The sequence below is a fragment of the Hypanus sabinus genome, chromosome 21, assembly GCF_030144855.1.
Source record: "Hypanus sabinus isolate sHypSab1 chromosome 21, sHypSab1.hap1, whole genome shotgun sequence".
Lineage (NCBI taxonomy): Eukaryota > Metazoa > Chordata > Chondrichthyes > Myliobatiformes > Dasyatidae > Hypanus > Hypanus sabinus.
In genome coordinates, this window is record NC_082726.1 from 54,839,190 (window position 1) to 54,858,217 (window position 19,028).

A 19,028-nucleotide genomic window follows, 5' to 3' on the forward strand; every position below is an offset into this window, starting at 1 on the left:
AGCTTGCTGAACTCAGAAACTAGGTGGGGAAGTGCATCTTTGCAATAGTTATCAGTTTGGCAGTGAAATGTTTCATTCCTTCTTTGCTAGACCACATGGATCAGTGGCGAACATTCCTTCACGTTGGCCAACATTATCTGCCTCAATCAACGGCACCCAAATGCAGTGTTTGACCTCATTCCTTCTTGCTGATGGTCGGATCTTGCTTTACACAAAAGTGAAAATTGTTTTTCCCATGTAGAAGTACGTATGAGCCTCGTGGAAACATTTCTAAAGCACTGAGGGTGAGATGTTGAGCTTTTTAGCATAGCTGGATAAATGAGGGGTGGGAGCCAGAAGGCTACAGCGTTAAAGTGGATTGAAGAAAGCCTTCTGTGGAGCATAGACACCATCACTAACTCCTCGGCTGAGTGGACTTTGGGGAATTAAGGAGTTAATGTATGTGGAGTGTTTAGCTGTAGGTCTGTTCTCACTGAGTTTAGAAAGATGAGGGGGGGATCTCATTAAAACCTATTGAATTTTGAAAGGCCTAGATAGAGTGGACATGGAGAGAGTGTTTCCTGTAGTGGGGGAGTCTAGGACCGGAGGACACAGTCTCAAAACACAAGGACTTTCCTTTAGAACAGAGATGAAGAATTTCTTCAGCCTGAGTGTGGTGAGTCTTTGGAATACATTGCCAAAGATGGCTGTGGAGACCCAATCATTGGGTATATTTAAAGCAGAGGTTGTTGATAGGTTCTTGATTAGTAAGTGTGTCAAAGGATATGAGGAGAATGGGGTTGAGATGATTACTATTTAGATGGGGAGAAAATTCAGAAATCGGAAGTGCAAAGGGACTTGCCCTAAAGGTTAACCACCAGGTTGGATCGGCAGTAAGGAAAGCGAATGTTACGTTGGCATTCATTTCAAGAGGAATAGTGTATAAGAGTAAGGAGGTGTTGATGAGGCTCTATGGGGCACTGGTGAGACCCCATTTGGAATACTGTGTGCAGTTTTGGGCCCCCTATCTTAGAAAGGATGTGCTGATGTTGGAGAGTTCAGAGAAGATTCACGATGATGATTCCTGGAATGCAGGGACTAACATATGAGGAGTGTTTGTCAGCTCTTGGATTGTATTCATTAGAGTACAGAAGAATGAGAGGGGATCTCATCGAATGTTGAAAGGGTTGGACAGAGTAGATGTGGAAAGGCTGTTTCCCTTGGTGGGTGAGTCCAGGACAACAGGTCACAGTCTTAGAATTAGAGGGTACCCATTTAAAACAGAGAAGAGGAGAAATTTTTTTAGCCAGAGGGTCGTGGATTTATGGAATTCGTTGCCACATACAGCTGTGGAGGCCCAATCATTGATGGTTTTTAAGGAGGAGTTTGATAGGTATCTAATTAGTCAGGGTATCAAGGGATATGGGAAAAAAGCCGGAAATTGGAACTGGACAGGAGAATTGTTTAGCTCATGGTGGAGTGGGTGAGTGGACTTGATGGGCCAAATGGCCTGCTTCTGCTTCTTTGTCTTGTGATCTTGATAAATCAGCCGTAGGTGAGCAGACTCGGTGGGCCAAATGACCTATTTCTGCTCCCACGTCTCATAGCCTTTCTGCTGCATCGCAGGTATTTATGGATGTGAAGAGCGATTTTGGCACATTTGCCTCCATTAAGTACAGAAGTTCAGATGTTATGTGGAAGTTGTGTAAGACCTTGATGAGACCAAATTTAGAGTATTATGTGCAGGTCTGGTCACCAATCTGCAGGAAAAATATCAAGAAGCTTGAAAGAGTGCAGAAACAATTGACAAGAATGTTGAAAGACTTGAGAACATGAGCTATAGGAACGATTGCACAGGTTCGGACTTTATTCGCTAGAACGTAGTAGATTGAGGGGAGATTTGATAGAGGTATACAAATTTATGGGGGTACTGATCAGGTGAATGCAAGCGGGCTTTTCATCCTCAGGATGAGACTAGAGACTAGGTCATAGCTTTAGGGTGAAAAGTGAAATATTTAAGTTGAACATGAAGAGGAACTTCTTCACTCAGAAGTGGTGTGAGTGTGGAACGAGCTGCCAGAGGAAGTGGTAGACATGGCTTCAATTTAGAGAAGTTCATTTAGGTACATGAGGGCAATGGTCAGGGAGGGTTGGAGGGCAATGTTCAAGGTGCAGCTAGATAGGACTAGGCAGAAGACCAGTTTGGCACAGACTAGATGTGCTGAACGGCCAGTTTGTTGTAGTATTCTATTACTTTTTGACTGCTAGTTTATTTTGATCTCCAGATTGAGGGTTTGGAATTCTGAACTGCCACAGAAATATAATTTCAAAGACATTTCAGTAAATGTATTGACAGGCAAGGTTCAGAAGAATATGGTCCAAACGCAGGCAAATGGCACAAGCTCAGGTGGGCACCTTGGTCAGTGTGGATGAATAGGCCTGTATGACTCTGGTGTTAAATAGGGAAAAACCTTCTTGTGTGATCTCTCATTTATCAAGATTAAATTAAATTTTAAAGAGTTTTAAAATTCTAATTTGTGCCCAGAGCAACAATGCCACCAGTGTTTGCATCATTGAGCTTAAATCAAGGCCATACACTCTCCAGAGTCCCACCTGTGTACGTACTGTTTGATGTAGTGTGCAGGTTAGGAGGGTACATCACAGCCAGATTTAACAGTCAACTTCACAGAGCTTTTGGAATTCCAAAACCCAACAGGTCAAGTTTACTGTCATGTAAAAAGAGGCAAATTAGTTTTATTAGTCACTTGTACATCAAAACATAAAATGAATTGCACTGTTTGCATCAAATCAAATGTGCTGGGTAGCCCACAAGTATTGCCAAAGTTCTGCCACCGATGTTGCATACCCACAACGTGTTAACCCTAACTGTATGTCTTTTTGGAATGTGGCAGGGAAACGGAAGACTTAGCGGGAACCTATGCAGTCAACGGGAGGACATACAACTCCCTTACATGGCAGTGGTGGGAATTGAACCCTTGGTTGGTAATCCCTGGCACTGTGCTGTTGTGCCACCCCACTTTCATGTTCTCATGTAATGTGTGGGGCAGGTACAAAACTTGCTCATAGCAGCATCACAGGCACAAGGATAGAGGCAACGCACAGAGCGAGAATTATGCATTAATTATACAAGAGAGTGAAGAGCGTCCAAGACCTTTCTGCAATAAAAGACACAAACAAAGACAAGTCCATGGTGGATAGGATATAATGTAGAAATGTGGGGTCTTCCATTTTGGTACAGGAGTCAGAATAAGCAGTGTACATTTTAAATAGTGTGTTCTTTTCCATTGCTGAGGTAGGGTTAGTGTGGTGCACATTGGTTCCAGATGCTTGTAGCTAACTGTTCATGCACCAGATGCTGTGTGACTTTCAGATACTGTATTTCCTCTCCAAAAGTAGCAGCAAGAAGGTGGCGTGACCTGGATGGTGGAGATATGTGGTGGTTGATGCTGCCTTCTGTAGACAATAGACAATAGGTGCAGAAGTAGACCATTCAGCCCCTCGAGTCTGCACCGCCATTCTGAGATCATGGCTGATCATTCACTATCAATACCCAGTCCCTGCCTTGTCCCCATATCCCTTGATTCCCCTATCCATCAGATATCTATCTAGCTCCTTCTTGAAAGCATCCAGAGAATTGGCCTCCACCGTCTTCCGAGGCAGTGCATTCCACACCTCCACAACTCTCTGGGAGAAGAAGCTCTTCCTCAACTCTGTTTTAAATAACTGACCTCTTATTCTCGATCCATGCCCTCTGGTACTGTTGGTGGTGGGGAGGGTTGTCCCCACGAAGGACCAGACCGTGAATTGAATTGAATTGGCTTTATTTCTTACATCCTTCATGAGGAGTAAAAATCCTTACGTTACATCTCCATCTAAATGTGCAATGTGCAATCATAGTAATTTATAATAAATAGAACAGTCAGTGTAACATAGAAATACACTCATATCACCGTGAATTAATCAGTCTGGTGGAAGAAGCTGTCCTGGAGCCTGTTGGTCCTGGCTTTTAGGCTGCGGTACCATTTCCCAGATGGTAGCAGCTGGAATAGATTGTGGTTGGGGTGACTTGGGACCCCAATAATCCTTCGGGCCCTTTTTAGGCAGCTGCCTTTGTAAATGTCCTGAATTGTGGGAAGTTCACAACTACAGGTGCACTGGGCTGTACACACCACTCTCTGTGTCCATTATTCTGCAGTCTCTTACATTCCAGTGTGTTGGAAGTGATGCAGCCCATCACAGATATTTTCAGCTGGGCAGCTGCAGAAGCTTGTTGAGAGTAAAGTGGGGCATGTGTGTCCAACAAGCTGAACCTGGTACTGCAGCCTCCATTCATCGACCGGAGCAGCGGTTTGAATCCTTCACCCTTTATCTCAGTGGATGAGGTGATGCCTATAAGCAAAAGCTCCCAGTGAGGAGGGTGCAAACAGAGAACAGTATACCACAGTATTGGCACTTCAAGGTCAAAGTGTTAATGGTCTGTCCATCTTGCTGCTGTCTGCAGTCCTTGCCCACTTGATTGGCTGTTACATCTCCTATGAAAATGAACAAATTTCTAAAGTTGCATTGGAGGCACGAGAGACTGCAGATGCTGTAATCTGCAGCCACACATAAAGAGCTGGAAGAACTCAGCTGGGTAGGCAGCATCTGTGGAGGGAAATGGACAGTTGATGTTTTGGGTTGAGACCTTTCATCTGGAGGGATCAGATGAAGCATCTTGACCTGAAATGTCAGTTGTCCGTTTCCCACCTCAGATGTTGCCTGACCAGCTGAATTCCTTCAGCACCTCGTGTTTCCTTCCAAATTATGTTATTGGCTTAAAAGTTTGCAGAAATTGCTATATGAATATAATTCTTGTTGCATTCCTGTCCTCCAGCTAGAATACAGTTGCAAGGAGAAATACATGAATCTATAGGCCATGCCACTATGTTGTTTTTTCTTTGTGACTGTATGCTTATCTGTTGTTATAGCCATATGTACTATCTGTGCTGTGTGCTGTTGGTAATGTGTTTTGCACCTTGGCCCTGGGGGAATGCTGTTTCATTTGGCTATATTCATGTATAGTTGAGTGATAATTGAACTCAAACTTGAACTTCCCTCTTGAGACCTTACTGTTTTGTGCATTTTTTTAACTTAAGTTTATTCATGAACAGAACATTGCACAATAATCAGAGCATGGTAACTATGTAATTTTCAAATTAAAATACAATTATTATTACCTACAATGCACTCAAACCCCATTGTGCCCGTAGAGACTGTGCGCTCCTTACCCGGGGACACACCTGGGCACGGGTGTAGCTCTGGAGGTGGGGCAGGCAGTCGACTCAGGCAGAGCCCTCGATAGCCTGTTGCCACGACCTGTAAACGGCCAGCTTGGTCAGACTGCGGAACAAGCCGACCAAGAGATCCCCTGAGTGACCGATACCCTTCCCGCAATGGGTGATTGTTGGACCTTGTCACTTTGACAGTCTGGTCAATGAGTGTTAGTCAGGTCTAAGCCTGGCCTGAATCTAATCCTTGGACCTGAGGATGGTTTTTCTAGGGATATTGGACCTCTGCCTCTGGGGTGGTGGTTTGAGCCAGAGGTCCAACATCCCCAGGAGAACCATTCTCTACTCAACAAGTTGATGTAACTTGTTGTAATAGGGAGAGTAATAGTTCTGCATGGATTGGATGTGTCATGGAGCCCGTTTCTATCTTGCGTTGCTGTATGACTATCTCAGCTGATGGAGCAGGGTCTGTCTCTTTAAGTCAGGCGCATTTCTGGGGGAGTGTAGAAGGAGTGGTGGGTCATTAACTTTCTTCCACTATTCAGCAGAGGATCCAACCCCCTCTGCTTCTCAGTTGTGTTCAGTTTACTGTTCAGAGCGTACAGCCAACAAAATTGGTCTGAAATGCTGTCCCTTCCTGTCTGACCTGCAAAAGGTCACAGCCTGTTTCACATCAGGGAACTTTGGGCTCTTGTTTTATGCTAAACCCTTTTTTTTGGTTTTACAATCTCTGACCTGTTTAACAGCAAGGAACTGCAATAGAAGCCCCTAAACCAGGACTTGAATTAGTGGGAGGTGGGTTGGGTTGGTTTGGCGGTGTATTGGAAGGAGAGAGTTAAAATACCAACAAACAGGGAGATTTCTAGCACAGGGTTCTTCAGTTAATTCCGTGAGCTGATGCGGCCAACCATCAGTGATTGCTAGTAATAATACTGATTCAACTCACTGATTGTATTAATTTATTTAAATCTTACATCCATCCCACAATGTGAGGGAATAAAAGTCTTTGCATTATGACTCTGTTGCATTGTACAGACATGTGAATTTATAAGTCTAATGACTTTCAAAAAGAAGCTGTCCCGTAGCCTGTTGGTCCTGGCTTTAATGCTGTGGTACTATTTATCAGACGGAAGCAGCTGAAGCAGTTTATGGTTGGGGTGACTGGTGTTCCCGATGATCTTCCAGGCTTTCTTTATGCACCTGCTTCTGTAAATGTACTCAATGGAGGGAAATTCACATCCACAGATGTGCTGGGCTGTCCGTACCACTCTCTGCTGTGCCCAGCAATGAAGTTCCTGTACCAGGTGGCGATACAGCCAATTAGGATGCTCTCAACGGTGCCCCTGTAGAAGGCCTTAGGGTCTCGTGCCAAACTTCTTCAATCGCCTGAGGTGGAAGAGATGCTGTTGTGCTTTTTTTACCACACAGTCCAGGTGAGATCTTCAGTGATGTGTATACCGAGGAACTTTAAACTACTCACCCTCCCAACTGCAGTTCCACTGATGTTAATCAGCTCAAGCCTGTATCTGTTCCTCCTGTAATCCATGATCAGCTTTTTTGTTTTTTGGGCATTGAGCGGGAGAGTGTTATCCTGGTACCAGTGTGTGAGGGTGTTAACCTCTCCCCTATATGGTGTCTCATCACTGCTAAAAATAAGGCCGAATGTGCTGTGCAGCTTGGCCAGGTTGGGCTCGTGGCTTTAGACTCTGAAAGGAGCTGAATGATTTCTCTGAATCTCAGAATCCTCTTGCCACAGTCACAGGGTCCGATTTCTGATCTTGTGGGAAGTCCGCCAGTCTTCTCACTCCTGGACTTTGCTTGGAATTCTGACCTATACCAACCCTGTCTTTGAATCTCCCCTCCTCTCTGAGCTCTGCCTTCTCCCTCCCTCTTACATCTTTTGCACACCCAGCCCTTGGACTCTCTCCCCAACCTTCACCTATAGAACTTCCCCTGATTTTACACCATTTTACTTCAACCCCCTTCTCACACCGTCAAGAATTTGTTTCCCACCCCAGACACTGCCCTTGGACTACGCCTTCCCCCTCTGTTTCTCCGCCCACTAACTCTGCAGCCTCTTCACCTCCTCAAACTCCTGCCCCTCCCTTGACTCTATTCTCATCTCATACCCTGCTCTTCTCACCTCACACTTACTTCAACCCCCACTGTCCTCCCCTTCGCACCGGAACAACGACTTCCCACTCCTCTGCCCCCACCCTTGTTCACTTTGGTCTGGGAACTACCAACTTCATTCAACTCAGATTAACTTTATTTTTAAACGATGTAAATTTAAAAAGAAAATGCAGCTTCTGCTGATGAAAGGTTGCAGCAAAAATAGAGTAACTTAATATGGCACAATTTTCTTCCTCATTTAACACTGCAATAATATCTCTGCTGATTGCCACCTCCCTCTCTCCTGGTTGTCGCTCGTAGACTGCTGAACCTTGTGAGTTTGGCCATAATACAGCACAAAACAGATCCTTCAGCCCAACCATTCCATGACAACCATGCTTCTAACCAAGTTAGTTCCATTTGTCCAATTGTGAGCTCTATCCCTCCGAACCCCTCCTTTGTATCTACATTTCCAAATGTCTTTCAAGTGTTGTTATTGTACCTTTACTTTCTGTGGTAGCTCTTAGATCCAGATATATATTTTAATCCCTAAACTCCAGAGATTGAAAGAAGCCGGGGATCAGGGTGTCGTAGATGAGTATAGCTCAGAAAGAGGCCCTTTGGCACAGCTAGTCTAGGTTTAGATGCGCGGTTGATGGGAAGGGTGAGATGAAGAAACACGTACCAATCCTCGTAGAGGGATCAGAAGTGGAGAGAGTGAGCAGTTTCAAGTTCCTGGGTGTCAAGATTTCTGAGGATTTAACTTGGTCCCAACCTATCAATGCAGTTATAAAGAAGGCAAGACAGCGACAATACGTCATTAAGAGTTTTGAAAAGATTCGGCATGTCAACAAAGACACTCTAAAACTTCTGTAGATGTAGCGTGGAGAGCATTCTGACAGGCTGCATCACTGACTGGTATGGGGGGTGCTGCTGCACAGGACCGAAAGCAACTGCAGAGGGTTGTAAATTTAGTCAGCTCCATCTTGGGTTCTAGCCTACAAAGTACCCAGGACACCTTCAAGGTGTCTCAGAAAGACAGTGTCCATTATTAAGGACCTCCAGCACCCAGAACGTGCCCTTTTGTCACTGTTACCATCAGGTAGGAGGTACAAAAGTCTGAAGGCACATACTCAGCAATTCAGGGACAGCTTCTTCCCCTCTACCATCCGATTCCTAAATGGACTTTGAATCTTTGGACACTGCCTAACTTTTAAAAAAATATATTCTTTCTGTTTTTTGCAATATTTTAAATTTATTCATTATATGTGTACTGTAATTGATATATTTATTATTTTAATTTTTTTCCTTCTAAATTATGTATTGGTTTGAACTGCTGCTGCTAAGTTAACAAATTTCATGACACACGCCTGTGATAGTAAACCTGTTTCTGATTCTGTCTTCCACCAAGACCTCCATAGTGGAGCTGGCAGAAGCTGACACATCACAGCAGCAGTGAGGGTGGAAGAATGCTGCACAGTGAAGGGTTCCCATTCACCTTGCTCTCCATGCAACTGGACCCTGACTGTGATCTGTCAACCACCGTGCGGTGTCTACCTGTGCATCAGCCTCCACATTTTAAGCTAAGCCACGCACAGGCGTTCTCCACTAAGGGAATAACTAACCCCTTAGGAGAACATCATACTTGAGTGATTGCACTGCTACCACTGCCTTCCACCCTCACTCCAAGCTAGTTGAGATCTGTAACAGAGGTGCTGTGACCTTGATCCAACTTGGGTTGTTCTCCAGGAGGCTCCAGGCACGAAGGAGACAGCTGTTGGCCGTCCTGCATCCAGGAATAGAATACCCCTCTCTGCCCTCTCGCTGGTTATCTGTGAAAGAATTGTGACTTCCAGAGGCTTTGACTGTTGCCACCTCACGTTAATTATTGGACCATAAGCCAGGAGCAAAATTAGGCCATTCGGCCCACTGAGTCGGCTTCTCTGTACTGTCATGGTTGTTTATTTTATGTCTCCTGCCTTCTCCCTGTAAACTGTAGATTAAAAAAAAAGACATTGGATAAGTAAATGGATTGGAGGGATATGGGCCAAAAGTAGGTAAATGGGGACTCGCTTAGGTGGGCACTTGGTCAGCATAGACAAAGGGGGCCAAAGGGCCTATTTCTGTGCTGTATTTCTCTATGAAGGTTTAGTGGTAACAGTCTTTTCCATCCCAGGGAGCCCATGCTGCCCAGTTATACCAGATGATCTACAACCAATCAGACAAAGGACCTCAGCCCTGAAACGTCACCTCGTTACTCTTTCCCATGGATGCTGCCTGGCCTGCTGAGCTCCTCCAGCATTTTGTGTGCGTGTTGCTTGGATTCTCGGCATCTGCAGATTTTCTCTAGTTTGTGATTGAACCTACTGACCCATCCGTCTTTGGAATATGGGAGGAAACCGGAGCACCCGGAGGAAATTCAAGTGAGCACAGGGAGAATGTACAGGCTTCTTACAGATAGCGGCGAGATTGAACCCATGTAACTAGCTACTACACTACTGTGCTGCTCCATTGCATCCAAATGAATGAAAGGTTATCGTGAGAGGTATCTGTTTCCTTCTCACTTCCTAGCTAGAAATGCAAGACTTGTCTTCAGCTTGAGTTTGGTTCAGTATGACTGTTCGTTTTTTTTTTATTGCAAGATACCAGGCAGGGCCTCTCAGTGGCAAGGTTTAATGTTGCTTTAATTTCCCTGAGCTCCAAGTTTATTTGCAAGGCTTCCTCCCCCAGTGGCTTTTAACTGGAGCTGGGAAGCTACATTTATTTAATTACTCTAATGCGAGTTGGGAAGGGAGCAGGGGAGATGTGTAATTGCTTGAAGCAGTTAACCTAAATTGAGATATCAAGGCTGGGGGCAATATGCAATTACCAGTAGCCAACTCATAACAGATGTGGCAGAAAACTGAAGAGCATTCCCATTGGAGCCTTCCTGATCTTATGCCTATAAATGCACTTTGCCTAGATTAATAGATTTAGCTTGCAGGGCACAAGGCATCAGTTGGGATACAAGATTCAGAAGAGTTTCCACTGAGTCAGCATCTTATTCATGGTTGGCTTCATTTAAAATAAGACCATGAGTTATAGGAGCAGAATTAGGCCATTTGGCTCGTTGAGTCTGCTCTGCCATTCAATCATGGCTAATATTTTTTCTTTCCTCGTTTTCCTGCCTTCTCCCTGTAACCCTTAACCTCCTTACCAATTAAGAACCTATCAATCTTTGCCTAAAATACAAGGGTTCCACAGCACTCTGTGGCATCGAGCACTCCTTATTCGTTATGCCTTTTGTTCTGGGATCATTTTTGTGAACCACCTCTGGACTCGTTCCAGGGCAAACATATCTTCACTTGAAAAAGGTCAGCATCTCAGAGGATCTACCTGGGCCCAGTACATTGATGTGATCATGAAGAACGCACACCAATGCTTCTACTTCGTGAGGAGTTCGTGGAGATTTGGTAGTCACCAAAGACTTACAGATTTGTATAGATGTGCAGTGGACAGCATTCTGAGGGGTTGCGTTATTGCCCGGTGTGGAGGCTGCAATGCACAGGATTGCATGAGACTGCAGAGGGTTACAGTCTCAGCCAGCTCCATCAGGGGCACAATCCTCCCCACCATCAAGGGCATTTTCAAGAGAGGTTGTGTCAAGAAGGTGGCAGCCATTATTACGGATACTCACAATTCAGAGCAAGCCCTCGTGTTACCACCATCAGAGAGGAGGTCCAGGAACCATATTCAGCATTTTAGGAACTGCTTTTTCCCCTTTGCCATCAGATTTCTGAATGGTCCATGAACAGTACTCCGTCACAGTATTCCAAATGTCATCTGACCTTACAAGAGATTCTGCAGATGCTGAAAATCCAGAGCAATTCATTCAAGTGATAGGGGAACTTAGCAGGTTAAGCAGCACCTATGGAGAGGAATAAACAGTAGACATTTTGGACCAAAACCCTTCATTAGGACAATCCTTTCTCCTGTGTACTATTCTGTTATGTAGGTACAGTTTATTCAGTCATAAGGAGGTCAGCATGCCTCAAAAGATTGTACCTACTGATTAGTAACCTCAATAGATTGGACTACAGGATTCAGGTTTCCACTCAGCTTTTTGTTCATGGTTGGCTTAATTTTCTGCTGATTAAAATAATCAGAATTAGGCCATTTGACTCCTCGAGTCTGCACAGCCATTCAATCATGAATGGCTGTTTTTTATCTCCATCTTCCTCCAGCCTTCTCCCCATAATTCTTACTGTTTGGCAGAAGACAAGAGAGAGGCACGTGTAGAGTATCTGGCAGACAACATCATTGGCAATGAGCCAAGCAATAATCTTGGATTATGAACTCAGTAGGATGTGGTTTTGCAACCCAGGTTTCCCACTCTCAACCACTTCTCCTTAGAAATGCAATGCCAGGAGCTAGGCAGAAATGGAAGCTTTGAAATGCTCAGAGTGACAAGGCCAGTTGCAGGCTGGTATTTATTGAGGGCTTGAAGGACACACACAGACCATGCCTGCAATGTGGAGGCGGTTTCCTCCTTGTGTAGGTTTGGATACTTCTTGGCATTCAAGCGAAACCCAATACTCAGAGTGGGCTTTGTGAAATACCACATATTTGCCACTTCCTTTCTTGTATATGGAGAGGCGTTTTTACTGAATTTTTATCTTTGCAAACATAGGAAAGAATCAAGAGCTTGCATTCATATCGCACCTTTTTGATGCCCCAAGATATCTCAACATTACAAACTGAAAGTACCATTACTGTAATAACAGAGTGAAATCTTTGGCTGTGGATCTATCCAGCTCAGCTTTATAACACGGGGAAAAATAACGATGATTATCTATTTAAGAATGCACCGAGTATAACCTAGTATTTTTTTTGTACCTTATGATGATTGGAATAATACCATGTCCTGTGTGTTGAATCCCTATTTTCTGATTGGACAAACAAAATGTTTTTTCCTCCTTAGATGCAACCTTCTGATTGGATGGCAAATGACCAATCAGAGTCAGGGGGAAAAAACTCTTTCCGAACAGCCAATGTGACAGTTCCCCACATTCCTGGCACTATTAAGCAGGTAAGCCCCTCTTTCATTCACTGTCCAGTAGTTTTAGTTTGACCCAACTTTTTCTGACGTTCTGTGCTGTCATCCCAACCTTTCATATTGCAACAACAGCCCACCCTATCATTGGCAGTTATGGGAAACTCCAGCCAACAAACATAATTATCCATTGGGAGCAGAAGCAGAATGAGGAAGAAAAGTCTGGAGAGCGGAGGGACAGGGGTACAGTGGGTAGAGCCATGTGCTCCCAACTCCAGCAACATTGGTCCAACCCTGGCCTCTGGTGCTGTCCGTAAGGAATTTTATATGGAGTGACCCTTCCCAACGTTTTCTCCAGGTGCTCTAGTTTCCCCCATGTCCCAGCGATGTGCCGATTGGTGTGTTAATTGGTTACTGTAACTTGATGTTGACTGATGAGACACAAGGAAAAGCTGATGTTGGGATCTAGAGCAACAAAGAAGATGCTGGAGGAACTCTGTGCATCAGACAGCATTTGTGGAGGGACTAGATACTCAATGTTCTAGATTGAGACTCTTCTAGATTGGATGAAGGGTCCTGACCTGAAACACTGTCTATTCCTCTCCATAATCCGTGAGTTATTGAAAGATAAGACCTTAAGACATAGAGGCAGAGTTAGGTCCTTTGACCCATCGAGACCTATCTCCCATTTGATCATAGCAGATTTATTTCTCTCTAATCCCCATTTTCCTGATTTCTCCCTGTAACCTTTGACACCGTTACTAATGAAGAACTTCTGCTTTAAATATACCCAATGACTTGGCCTTCACAGCCATCTGTGGCAATGAACTCCACAGATCCGTCACCCTCTGGCTAGAGAAATTCCACCTCATCTATGTTCTAAACCATAGTATTCTGAGGCTGTGCCGTCTGGTTCTAGACTCTCCCACTAATGCAATACCCTCTCCATCTAGGCCTTTCAATACTCAAAGTTCAAAGTACATTTATTATCAACGTATGTGTACTTTATACAATCTTGAGATTTGTTTCCTTACAGGAAGCCATAGAACACTAAAATCCATTAAAAAAAGACTGTCAAATAACCAATGTGCAAAGGAAAAGAACAGATTGTGCAAACTACAAAAGCCAAGCGAATAACGTTCAGAACAGGAGCTCATGGAAGTGATTTCACCACCACCACATCCAATCCAGTTCATTGCAGGCTACAGTCTCGGTTCAGCACAGAGACCAGTAAACCTTGCCAAGCCACCAGGCTCTGGCCCCAACACCCTGACCTTTTCAATCTGACGCAGCACTTAAATCAGCCAAACATTGGTTCATTCCTCGCTCTCAGACCTGGGCCCTGCTGCTTCGACGCGCTCTCCAGCCTGGGCCCCGCTGCCTTGATTCGGCCCATAACCAACCTTTCCAATCTGGCCGGCACTTAAATCAGTCATATATCAGCTTGTTCCTCACTTCACTCTCAGGTCCAAGCCCCACTGCCTGCACTGTACTTCACCTCACTCGGATCTGCTGCTTCAAGTCGACTCCAAACCTGCTCCAGCAATGGCCTTACATTGGCTCATTCCTTGCTCTTGAGCCCGGGGCCTGCCGCCTCGATTCAGCCCATAAACCGTCCTGTGCTTTTGAGCCTTCAGTTTACACCTCAAAAATGCCAAATCATAAAGGCAGTTTCATTGCTCAACTCAGAAAGGGGAGATGCAGGCTATTCTGGAGGTTTCAGTGAGTTTCTTGACTCCAGCAGGTACAGGCCCAGAACCATCAAATGTTCCACATGCATTAACCCTTTCATTCCTAGGATCATTCTGGTAAACTTCTGAACCCACTCCAATGCCAGCACATCCTTTCTCAGATGTCTAGATGCGGGGTATTCTACTGTTGTATTTTTTCCTGTGGTTGAACAAGCTTGAGGGGCTTATCCCCATCTTGTAATTAGGGCTCCCTGTACTCAGTGTTGCGAGAAGTGAGCTAGCACTATGTTTTAATCGCCTGGCCACTCCCTCATCATTTATTCTCCTCGGGGCAGAGCCGAGGAAGTGACACAAGTGGCGTCTCCTGTGCACGTGACCACACTGAGCATCTACATGGAGCAGTGAAAAGCTGCTAAACTGACAGCACTTAACAAAACAATAGAACACCATCTTCTTGAGGAAATAAGTGGAATGGAAAGGCCTCCGGGGAGCCAAGAGAGCGGGACTGAATACAAGATGCATACACCAGGAGTAGCTAATTCTAGTTACCGAGTTTAACTCTTCGTTTGCTGAGGTTTTTGGACAATATAGTTAATTGGTTCATTGTTGTTGCAAGTACAGAGACAGATTTTTTTGCGCCGTCCACACATGCGGAACGTGGTGGATACAGCCCAGTCCATCACAGGCAAAGTCCTCCCATGATTGAGCCTCTCTGCAAGGAACACTGCCACAAGAAAGCAGCATCTCCATCATCAGTGATCCCCATCATGCAGGCCACGTTCTCTTTTCATCACCACCAGTGAGAAGGGGGTGCAGAAGCCTTGGGTCCCGTAGCACCAGGTTCGGTAGTTATTACCCTATAACCATCAGACTGATGTTCTCAGTATAAATACTGCTCTACATTGTCTTCTATTGCACATTGGTTGTCAGGTTTTATCTATAAATTTTATCATAAATTCTATTGTACTTTATTTTCCTGTAAATGTCTGCAACAAAATGAATCTCAATGTAGTATATGGTGACATACAGTATATGTGCTTTGATAATAAATTTACTTTGACTTTGATACATAAGTACATCAAGGTGGTAAAAAGAAAACCAAATGTAGAACTACTGTTACAGAGAGAGTGGAGACAAATAAAATGCAAGGGCCACTACAAGATAACTTGGGAGATCATGAGTTCATCTTTTACAGTGCGTAATCCTACTGTTGAAGAGTCCAATAATAGTGGTACTTGTCTCAAACTTTTGCATTTTCTGCCCAATGGGAGAGGGGAGAAGAGAGAAGGACCTGGGAGGGAGGGATGCAAGGTTATGTTAGCTGCTTTCACAAGGCAGTGGGAAGTGTAAACAGCGTTAACGATGCGGGAGGCTGGTTTGCTTGATGGACTGGGCTGTGTCCACAACTCTCTGCAGTTGTTTGCAGTGCCATACTGAGCTGCAACGTATCCGCATGTGTGGCTGAAATGCTTTTTGTAACCTCAACAGTTCAGTGTTCTGGGAGGTGAGAGGGAAGTCAACGCTCTGCTGTTTGTTTCCTGGGTGCTGTACGCACACAGCAGTCCTGTGCTGCCCCTTGTGACCACCTGACTCAGATTTAAAGTTCTGGCATTTATTTAGGTCCCTCAATATTCTCATTGTAAACCCCCCCCCCCCCCCCCCCAGTGGCTATTCCCCAGTCCCACATCTTAGTCTCTAATTCTGGCCTTACATTCATCCAGTTTTCTGCCTCTCCACCATCGGCCTTCCGTTGCCTGGGATCGAAGCTCTGGAATTTCCTCCTTATAACCTTCCCTACATTTGGAATGCTCTTTAAAACCTTCCACTTTGACAGACCTTTTGTCGTCTCAGCCAATATTGCTCAGGATAATTGTCAATCGGATTACACTTGCAAAATACCATGGAATTTTTTTTTAACCAAGTTTAATATTGTTGCATTATGTTTACAATTAAAATTAAATATACTGAACTCTTGTATAGAAAGTTCTCAAAATAGCACCATCTCTTCCTCATTTAGGATGGAAATATCTATTCTTAAAAGAATCTTCCTGCATCCTGAGCTCCAACTGTGGCGATTCCCCTGCCTATAAACATTAACCAAATCTTTGAAGCCCCTTCTCTATTCTCATGCAACTACATCATCGTTATGTGCTGCATTATATCACCTGGGCAATCATGGTCTTTTCAATGACCGTGTGGAGTGGTTCTGGTTAGTGGTCTTTACAAGTTACCCCAGCTATTATCAATACTCTTCAGAGATTGACTGCCTGGCATCAGTAGTTGCATAACCAGGACTTGTGATTTGTACCAACTGCTCATACGACCATCTACCACCTACTCCCCTGGCTTCAAAAGACCCTGATCGGCAGGGGTTAGCACATGCTACACCTTGCCCAAGGATGACCTACAGGCTAGCAGAGCCTTACACTTCCTTTGGTAGAGAGCTATCTCCACTCTACCACACTGCAACTATGTCATAGCGCTGAATTGAAATGCCTAGATAGTGTGGATGTAGATAGGATGTTTCCAGCAGTGGGAGAGTCTTGGACCAGAGCGCACAGCCTCAAATTGAGAAGCATCCTTTGAGAACAGAGATGAGGATGAATTTCTTCAGCCATAGGGTGGTGAATCTATAGAATTCATTGCCACAAACCACTGTAGAGACCAAGTCATTGGGTGTATTTAAAGCGAAGTTTGATAGCTTCTTGATTAGTAAAGGCATCAAACGTTATGGGGAGAAGGCAGGAGAATGGGGTTGAGTGGGAAAATAAATTAACCATGATCAAATGGAAGAGGAAAACGGAGGCACGTCTTTCTATCTTATTAGGGAGAGAGAGAGAGAGAGAGAGCCTGTGGTATGTCATATACCGGGTGAAATGGGAAGTCCTTGAGGTAACTGCAAGTCTGTGTCTTTGCTATTGCTTTGCTCACGCTTGTGCTTGGTGGCGGGTGCTAACGCTTTTTTTGCTGGTGGGGGAGGGGATTTGTTGCTTGCTGCTGCTTATGTGCGGGAGGGAGGGGAGCTGGGGGGACTTAGGGATTCTAACATTTAATTGTCAGTCATTCTTTGGGGCACTCCTCTATTTTCATGGATGTTTTGTGAAGAAAAAGCATTTCAGGATGTATATTGTATACATTTCTCTGACATTAAATTGGACCTTTGAAACCTTTGAAGCACAGACTTAATGAATGGCCAGATTCTGCTCCTATATCTTAAACCCTTTTACCCTTATGAATTGCCTTGAATCTTTTGGCTAAACAACAAATTCCATGACATAGTTCAGTGATAAGAATCCTAATTCTGAATCAAGGGTGGAGCAGTTGTATATTGAGCACTATTTCTCCTTTTATAAATATCACTATCTGACACAGTCATCTTTTATTAGAGCTACTAGCTCCTAGCTTCAGCGACCCAGGATCAATCCTGACCTCAGGTCTGTCTGCGAGAAGTTTGCACGTTTTCACTGTGCCTATATGTGCTTTCCCCTGCGTGCTCTGGTTTCCTCCTGCAGGTTGGTTAGTAGGTCCCTGGCATGTAGACCAGCGGTGGAATCTTGGGTGAGTTGATGAGAAAGTGAAAGGAATAAAATAGATTAGTATGATTAGATCATAAGACCACAAGATATAGGAGTAGAATTAGGCCATTTGTCCCATCAAGTCTGTTCCCCCATTTCATCATGGCTGATCCATTTTCTTTCTCTGCCCAGTCTCCTGCCTTCTCCCCATATCCCTTCATGCCTTGATTAATTAAGAATCTGTCAACCTCTGCCATATGACTTGGCCTCCACAGCCACCTGTGGCAATGGATTCCACAAATTCAATACCCTCTGGCTGAAGAATTTCTTCCTTAATGGATGTGTAGTAGTTGCTGTGGCTCCATGTTCTCATTACTACCATCAGGGAAGGAGGTACAGAAGCCTAAAAACCAACACTCAACAATTTAGGAACTGCTTCAAACCCTCCACCATCAGATTTCTGAACTGTGCATGAACCTTCGGTATTCTTTTTGTTTTACACTTATATCTTTGTAGTTTTAATAGTTTTTATATCTTTCCACTGATGATGAAAGACACCAATTTTTACATCATATAACTCAATGATAATAAATCTGATTCTGAAACTATCTGCATGTAGATTGACAATGATGCTAAACATCGATTATCTGATTGTTTTTGCAGAGTTGTCGTGTTTGGTGTGTGTGTGTTCTTCAGATAATTACGCAAATAAAGTGGGAACAAAATTGTAAAACCGATGGTACATAATTAGCTCCAGTTAATTTGGGAAATCTTGTAAAACATCCCATTAAAAAAAAACAAGTGATTTGGTAATGACTTCATAACTTGGCAACTTGAGGCCTGTGATCATAACTGATTGAGTCATATTTTACACTTTGCTCGTTCATTACGTGCCGTGTTGTATGACGTGGCCAATCAAACTTGAAGCATTGTGTGTAGGATCAAGAAGGATGAGGAGGCTTTAGAGAGAGTGCAGAGGAGTTTCAGCAGGGTGTTAGCTGGATTACAGAGCATTGGCTGTGATGAGGTGAGGTGGGATAAAAAATAATTATTTTTTTCTGGAGTGTCAGAAGCTGAGGGGCAGGATAGAAGTTTATAAAGAGATATAACTAGGGCAGATAATGAGATCTCTTCCCAGGGTGGAAATATCAGGTCCCAGAGGATGTGAAGTTTAAAGGAGCGTTACAAGGTAAGTTTTTTACAATAAAGTTGTAGGCTCCTGGAATGCGCTGCGAAGGGTGGTGCTGGTGGAAATCATTGTCATCATTATGTGCTGTGTCGTATGGGTTAGGGTTCTTGGCAAATTCTTCTTTCCAAGTGGTTTGCCATTGCCTTCCTCTTGGCAGTGTCTTTTGAAGATGGGTAACCCCAGCCATTGTCAAGACTCTTCAGAGATTGTCTGCCTGTCATC

General features: G+C 44.2%; 1 protein-coding gene across 4 annotated transcripts in view; it reads left to right on the plus strand.

Moving 5' to 3' along the window:
* The window catches only part of LOC132379059 (AT-rich interactive domain-containing protein 3A-like), a 244,142-nt gene that overhangs the window by 60,617 nt on the left and 164,497 nt on the right, over nucleotides 1–19,028 (plus strand). For 3 of the 4 annotated variants that reach the window (XM_059946560.1, XM_059946562.1, XM_059946561.1), the window contains exon 3: nucleotides 12,340–12,447. The exons of the other annotated variant lie outside the window; for it this stretch is intronic. In XM_059946560.1, the coding sequence (XP_059802543.1) occupies nucleotides 12,340–12,447 (108 nt within the window). The remainder of the gene's footprint in view (nucleotides 1–12,339; nucleotides 12,448–19,028) is intronic. 4 annotated transcript variants of the gene reach the window in all.